At 29.2% G+C, this 7984-nt stretch overlaps 2 protein-coding genes across 6 annotated transcripts; both read left to right on the plus strand.

Moving 5' to 3' along the window:
* Positions 1-38: 38 nt before the first annotated feature.
* LOC122522364 (frataxin homolog, mitochondrial) lies at positions 39-1959 on the plus strand. Of its 2 annotated transcripts, XM_043643430.1 has the most exons (4): positions 39-247; positions 321-347; positions 427-550; positions 1232-1959. In XM_043643430.1, the coding sequence occupies exons 2-4, from the start codon at positions 337-339 to the stop codon at positions 1475-1477; spliced, it is 381 nt and encodes a 126-aa protein (XP_043499365.1). In that variant the 5' UTR covers positions 39-247; positions 321-336; the 3' UTR covers positions 1478-1959. The 2 variants fall into 2 exon arrangements, with proteins under 2 accessions (XP_043499365.1, XP_043499364.1); XM_043643429.1 differs by having other exon boundaries at positions 39-347; positions 1232-1958.
* LOC122522360 lies at positions 1708-7979 on the plus strand. Of its 4 annotated transcripts, XM_043643421.1 has the most exons (15): positions 1708-1747; positions 1990-2073; positions 3242-3506; positions 3704-3848; positions 3959-4158; positions 4232-4338; positions 4435-4656; positions 4830-5033; positions 5112-5450; positions 5569-5667; positions 5902-6037; positions 6143-6284; positions 6501-6615; positions 6724-6888; positions 7388-7979. In XM_043643421.1, the coding sequence occupies exons 2-15, from the start codon at positions 1999-2001 to the stop codon at positions 7583-7585; spliced, it is 2412 nt and encodes an 803-aa protein (XP_043499356.1). In that variant the 5' UTR covers positions 1708-1747; positions 1990-1998; the 3' UTR covers positions 7586-7979. The 4 variants fall into 4 exon arrangements, with proteins under 4 accessions (XP_043499356.1, XP_043499355.1, XP_043499358.1 ...); XM_043643420.1 differs by having other exon boundaries at positions 5902-6284; XM_043643423.1 differs by lacking the exons at positions 4830-5033; positions 5112-5450 and having other exon boundaries at positions 5902-6284.
* The last annotated feature ends 5 nt before the right edge of the window (positions 7980-7984 follow it).

Genomic DNA, 7984 nt, shown 5'->3' on the forward strand with positions numbered 1-7984 from the left:
TGCTATCGACCACGTGCTCTTAGAATTTTTAAAACGATTCCTTTCCTACTTCTATAATCTATGGTTTATTTCGTACTTTAATTTGTTTGGTCAATACGAGAAATTTCATAAAAATAGATCATGTTTAAAACAGTGGTACGAGCTATTATACCAACGAAAGTGTCAAATGAAATATCAACTAAAATAACGTGTAACATTTTATTACGAAACCTTTCTGTTTATTATCAAAATAATTTCAGAGGTTATGGTAGTGTATATTCTACAAAACACATAAATAGAAATAATAATTTGTTATATCATGTACCCCTTTTTTTCTGTAGTTCAAACGTTGATCATATGAATTTAGAGTAAGTATACATATATATGTAAACTAATAAAAAAATCTATTATCTTATATTAATTGATTTTTCATTTATACATTTGCAGTAAAAGTCTTACTCTTGTAGAGTTTGAAAAGATTTCGGATGCAACTCTTGAATCCTTGACTGAATATTTTGACGAATTGATAGAAGAAGCTGTAGAATTGGAAGATTCAGATGTTTCTTACGGTGTATGTGTTAGAATTATTAGTTACAGTGCGGGACAAAAGTATTCGTATAGTAAGTATGTGAAAACAAAAAGATTTGTATTTTCTACATTATTAATTGTAATACAATCTATATATTTGCATGTTATGTACTAACATTAGTAATAAGTAATATAAATAAACAAAAGCTAATTATAGTATTTTATAACTTACAAGTTATTTGTCGAATGGTGAAATTTCACAGGGACATAAGTATTCATACATCGTTAGTAATTAATATAAATGTAATTGTTAGTATTTTATAGGATTTGCCTTTTGGCAAATAACTGTACCTAATCTGTAATAATCTAAATGTAATAATTTACCATTCGACAAATATTCAAGTTTTGTAAATTACAAAATACTATAATTTACTTTTGTTTATTTATATTATTTACTACTAATTTTAGTGCGTAACATGCAAACATATATATTGTATTACAATTAATAATGTAGAAAATACAAATCTTTTTTTTTTTACATACTTACTGTACGAATACTTTTATCCTCCACTGTAAATCATATTAAGAGAAAATGTGAAATTGGTGCAAAAATAATTACGAGTTTTAAATAATAAATAAAATTATAAAAATTGTAATTATTTTTTGCATCAATTTAAAATATATTGCTTGTTGTTATTTTTACAATTGAAAATTTTTAATTTAGGACGGAGTGCTGACCGTGAAATTTGGCAATCCATATGGCACATACGTTATAAATAGGCAAACTCCAAACAGGCAAATTTGGCTTTCTTCCCCAACGTCTGGACCAAAACGTTATGATTTTGTAAAGGGTAAATGGGTCTATAAATACGATGAGAAAACTTTACACGAGCTCTTAAATAATGAAATATCAACTATTGTAAAAAAGGAAGTATCTTTTGACAAATGTTTTTACAGTGGTAAAGAATAGTATAATTATATCAGTATATTGAAATACTTTTATGTACTTAAATGCATAAAACTTCCAATATTAACACTTTCATTACTAATGACCCATGTATGGGTCATCCATGCAAATTTGTATGGAACAATACTCGCTAAAGGGTTAAAAAATAATTTATATACTTATAAAATGGTGTGAAGATTTATCCAATATAGATTCATATATATAATAGAATATTATAAATACATTTAAATTATATTTTAGATAATTTGATGAACATATAAAACAAATCTAAATGTAAGTACCTTAAAAAGATATTGTAATTCTATTCCGTATTTTTTAGTTATTTATTGCATAGTATAATTTTAAATAATAATAATACACCGATTATAGTATAAAAACGCAAATATAATTTACTTACAAGATCTGATATAAAGTTGTATACTTTTTATTTTTATTGAAAATGTAAATATAATATATTATTAATAAATCGATTGGAATGTATTTTCCGATAAAAAAAGGATTTGATTTTCTGATAGATAACAGCCATGGAGATTATGGAAGATGGGAGCTTAGTAGATCGTGTTAGAATTTTATTGCAACGGGACATGCAATATTATCAGGTAACGATTAAAACGAATCAATAATAGATCATTATTTTCATGTCTTATTCAGATAAATCACATTTATGGTAATTAACGAAATATGTGGTACACATTTATCATTTATTATTAGTCCTTTTAAATTTAATCGGCTAGCATCATTTAAATCGCACCATTATCATTTGGCAAACATTACTTCCACAAATTACACAACGAAATTTAAATTAATGCTTATTATTGAAAATTAAATAATTTCAAATACGTGCGGTTAATGCTTAACGAACTCGTTCATTTTCGTAGGTGTTGCATGTGGAATAATTGTATTCAACGTGACAAAACTTTTCGAAGATGAGCTTAATATTTTTATTTGCTTTAACCAATAAATAATGCTGAAATTTTTGATATAAAAAAAAAATACTCTACAATATTATACATCCAACTAGTTTTGTTTTTACACGTTTAAAAACCATGCGAAAAATGAGGATAAAATACTGAATTTAATTCTAGTTACCATGTAAAAAAAGAAAAGAAGTTGGATTTAATTGATTATAAATTATTGATCGTAAAACAGGATATCACGTATATTTTGGCCAAAGCTTTATCGTACAAAAGTTGTTTCGGCTTGTACGTTGAATATAATATATGCATTTTCGTGTCCAAACAACCCCTATGCCGTCTTTAACAAAGGCAGTGCATTCGGACGTAGAGCGTGTAATTAAATCAGCACGCTTGCCATCGTACGTTTAAATAAGGTACCCTTACCTTCTCCTAGTTCATATCTCGTTTATGTTCACAACTAAATCATTTAAGTTTTTATTGTTAACATATGCTAAAGTAAAACGATCGATCGTTTAGATGGCTTTATGAATGCTACGATAAACAAACGTAACACGAAATAATATATAATTGAGCCAAGTTATGCATAGAAAATGTGGATATTAATTAATGATTGAGCAAATAATTACGAGCTTTAAATTTTATTCAAAATAATGATCGCACAATTACAGGAATTTTAAAGTGTTGAATTAATTTGTATTAGTTCGTGGATTGCTTGATTTCTATATAATTTGATCCAAATAAATGATATAAAAATTCCGACGTTAAAAAAAAAAAAGAAAAGAAAAAAAATAAAGAAATAAGATTTTTTTCACGATGAAATTTAAATGCAAATGCAAATACACATGTTTAGGAGATGCAGACCGTGCTAAAAGAAGCTTTGTGCGTTCGGGTTAGCGGTGGAAAGCTTGATTTTCCAAGGCATGCTTCATTCGCAGCAATTAAGATCGTTATGTGGTGGGAGGCTGAATTTCTGATCACGTTTAAACGGTCTTCAGGATTAAGTACCGTTAAATGCAAAAATTCAACCGAACTCGAAGCAAACGATGGTGTCGTTAAAAACGTTCAACCATCTGAATTTATACTTATGGTTGTCGACACGGCCGATCAATTGCTCGGTACATGTAATATTTATTTATTTTACATTTAGACATTATTTTGTGTCGAATACATTCATTATATTCTATTATAAATAATTCGTGTTTTTTATCAAAATTATCGTTCAACGTATATATATATTTATTATCTCGAATAAAATTAATTCGATGTAACAAATGTAACAACAATATTTTTTACATTATAGAATATTTTTCAGAACATTTGCATACGTTGATACAGGAATGTTTAGATCATGCAGATTTGACTGTTCTTACGGCTACGTTAGGAGCCGCAGCATTGATACGAAATTGTCTTTGGTGTTACAATCAGTATGTCAAAAATGTTGTCTCTGCAGGTTCAAGGTAGTCGCTTCATAATCTTCGTACCTTTTTATTTTAATACTTTAGATACGATGGTTTAATACTTTCTTTATTCTTTTCTTTTTTTTCCTTTTGTTTTATCATACACCAAGCGAAAAAATAAATAATTGTTACAAATCCTATCACGAAATGGCGGAAGCTGTAGCAGAGAGGCTTCTTGATTTACATTGTCGTTTAATTTCTTTATACATACTCAATGAAGCTGATTCTCTTGGTTGGAATAGTAATAAGTCATTCTTCGAAAGAGAAAGATGTTCATTTGTAATACAAATGTGGTGGCTTTACATGCAAGGTAAAAAGTAAAATAAACATAAAAATAGAAAAAGAAACAAAATGCCATTTAAGTATAAAATCAAATTGTTTAGGAACAAAAGCAGATTTGTGGGAAACCGTACCACCGCAAATGGCTCAACGCGTATTTACGGGGATGGTAAACGAATCTCTGTCAATCATCGTAACTCGATTCATTTATGTAAGACTTAGAAAGAAAAAAAAAAGAAATTGAATTCGAATTATTGAAGTAATAAGGAATTTTTCATTTTAACATGCAATCCTGTATATATTTTAGGGTCGACCTACTTTAGCTCGATCCGAACAATTTTGGACAGACGCTTTCAACGTGCTATGTTGTACCGGATATCTTAGTTTAGCTGCTTGCACCGAAAGTGAAGAGATGATAGGTGCCCGATCTAATAAATTACCAACAATTATAAGAGATATTCATGCCAAATGTAACGAGTTATTCGTTTGCCTTTTATTTCGAGGTACACCATTGGAAGATTTGTATCAGGTAAAATATTATCCGACTTTAATCATATTTTTTAATCCTTGTCACGTATACTTACTAATTTTTGATCGATGGTATATATGAATGGGTTTGAAAAGTTTATAACAATAGATAGAAACAATTTCTTTTCGATCGAATTCCCTATAAGTTTCTAAGGTTTTTTCTAAATTCCTAAGGCTTTTCGTAATGGATTGGAAAATTTACAAGTTTTGCAACCACGACGTGGTCCTTCTCCATGGGTACTTGTATGCATTCCACGTTTATTGGGTACATCCGATTTAGATGTACACATAAAGGAATTGTCAGAAGATAAAATCGTGATTTTGGAATTGAATATTCTTAGAAATCAACCACAACCCAATTGGTCACAATTAATGAAAGTAATTAACGAGTCTTCGTTGTTATTTCAAAAAAAAAATCTTTGAATTAAATCAACCATCGAACCTTTTCCCAATTAGGTGATATCAATGAATAATAACGTGGTAGCAAAATTATTGTTAAATACGTTGGTACGTAAATGCATCGGTTTTACTTCCGAAGAAGAAAATTTAACAATAACGAAAGAGAAATTAACTAACAACAAAGAAGGAAATAATAAAAACGAAAAAATCAAGACAAATTGCGGTGGATTTTTGTGCAGCGAGTCGAGTTGTAAAAAATTATCAAAGATATCAGCGAATTTAGGACTTTTCAGTTTGACATATATTCTTGCCGTTAGTGTTAATAAACCCGAAGATGTAATTATACCAGCTTTGAAACAGGATCCTAATTGGGCGAATTATCTCGATAGGCAGCAGGTATTCATCAAAGATAACGACCTTCTGAATTATTTTCTGATTACCGTTTAATTTCATATTACTTTTTTTCCTTTTCTTTTCTTTCCTTTTCTTCTCTTTCTTTCTTTTTGATTCAAAGGTTTGGAATCAATCGAGACCACCGTGGTTAAACGCACTTTTGGTACCTTTGAAAACTATGATGTCAGCAATCGTAGATACGCTTTTGGATGCCGTCAAAGTAATTATTATGAATAAAATATGCATTGCTTTCTATTATTAGAGTTAACTAAAAGTTCGTGGATTTTTTAATTCATATTTCCAAAATAAATTTTACAAAAACAATCCATTATGCAGTTTATAACACAATAAATGCACGATATTTTGGTTCATCCTAATATTATTATTACTATTATTATTATTAATAATATATTAATAAATACGAGCCTAAAATATGTGTACCATTTTTAAACAGACAGGAGCAAGCATGTATCAAGCTATGTCCCTGGCATTAGCTTGTTTTACCGAATTGCACGTGACCACGCCAATAGCAATTTTGCGAACAGCGCTCGCACTTAACAACAATGTACCAGCTCGTTGTCATCCATTGGGTAATTCCGTACTTTTACAAATATTTTCCGCTGCCCTTTATTCCACGTTTCTCGAAATAGCAGCTAATAATCCAACGGATGTACAAAGTAGTACAATTTCGATAGACGTCAATTTGGAGTCAGGCTCATTTAATCCTCACGATAAAATTGCTGCATCAAATGCATTGGCCGAAGCAATTTGTAGCATAGATGAGGATAACAAACACACGGCACAAATAGATTATTTTTCGCAAACCATCGAAGACAGGTAAATATAAACGAAATAAGTATAGAATAATTGTTAGGGTGAACCAAAAGTTTGTGCGTTTTTTTTTTTTCTTATTAATATTTTCAAAGTAAATTTTACAAAAAACAATCTATTATGCAGTTTCAAAGTAAAGTTTCAAAACAATAAACGAACGAACTTTTTATTCACCCTAATATTATCAAATAATAATAATAATAATAATAATTGAACATACAGCGTTAAAGCAGTGGATCAAAATCCAAGATGCGATAAATTAAAAAATATGACACGCATCATAGAAACTTACACCGACGAATTGTTGCTCACCAAAACAGGAAGACAATCTTTAAAAGTTAGTTTAAGTTCCAGTATATTTACCTCCATCCCCACCCTTATCAATTTTCTTTATGCAGTAATATAGTAGAGTTTTTTTTGTATTTTTTTCTTCTTTATCATACAGATAACACACGAGTATCTGTTATGTGCTTCCGATTGGGTGCTGAACAGGCTGAGAAACGGAGGGAGTTACGCACAACCAGATTTAATCGATTTCTCCGAAATTCCATTGAAGGCAAAACCGCTAACCCATATCATGTTCCACATCGAAGATACAGATTTTGATCAGGTAGGTAGATCACTCGTGCGAATAGTAAAAGGCGAGATGATATACTGATTAGTTGCATGAGAGGACAAGATAATATAATCAGAGGGTGCATGTTATTATATTTTAACACGTCATACTGATATCGCTTTAAAATTAGTCAATACAAATATTCTTAATAATATTATAAATAAGTCTCTCGTAGACAAGGTTAAAGAGATTTTCTTTCTTGTTTTTTTAACAATAAAACGACACACATTTATGAAATTAATTACCTTTAATATATAAATCAAAGTTAGAATTTTTGCTCGTAAGAAAAAAACTATTTTAGTCAATAATTTGTTTTTCGAAACACACACACGTACACTTCGCGTTTATAAGAGAACGAGAGATTTCTTTTTTTTTTGTTATTATATTATATTATTTTTTGTTGAAATTTATTCATCGAAATTAAAAGAAGACGAAACGAAAGTTCCCTTGTGGTATTTCTTACGGTGCTAACGTAAATCTTTGTTACTTTCAGTTTTTAACTAATTACGAGTCAACGAATTGGAAAAAAGTATTGACAATGCCATTATCCGTGAGCTTGGAACGAGCTCGTAGCCAAATCCTCGCTCGTCCAGAATTTAAGAACATTGGGGAACTTTCACAGGAGGAAAGAGAAGTGGTCAATTCGATTAAACGGATTTGCTCTTCCGTAAGATCTGCTCGTTTTAAATAAAAGAACAAAATTTCCTTAGGGAATCGAGAAAAATGATTTCATTTATATTCGTCGTCTTATTTACTTCACATTACTTTTAATACATTTTTAAGTAAAGTAGAAACGATTGAACGATGTAATTCAATTGATTAATTAATATTTTATTTATATTGAAATAATTTCGATCGAGGAGTTATTAAAAAGAAACTCTGAAACATTTTTTTTCTTTTTTTCTTTTTTTTTTTGCTTCTTCTTTTCAAGTTTTTTATTATCATATAGAATTTGAATCTTTGACGATAATTAGATTCCTTTTTTCATTTTTTTCGAATATATCATTACTATAACGTCGTATAATTCTGGAAAGACGTTGCTATATCTTACAATTAGAAAATAAACTTAAAATTATGATTACCAACATGT

This window comes from Polistes fuscatus, unplaced genomic scaffold (assembly GCF_010416935.1).
Source record: "Polistes fuscatus isolate 324 unplaced genomic scaffold, CU_Pfus_HIC Scaffold5, whole genome shotgun sequence".
Classification (NCBI taxonomy): Eukaryota; Metazoa; Arthropoda; class Insecta; order Hymenoptera; family Vespidae; genus Polistes; species Polistes fuscatus.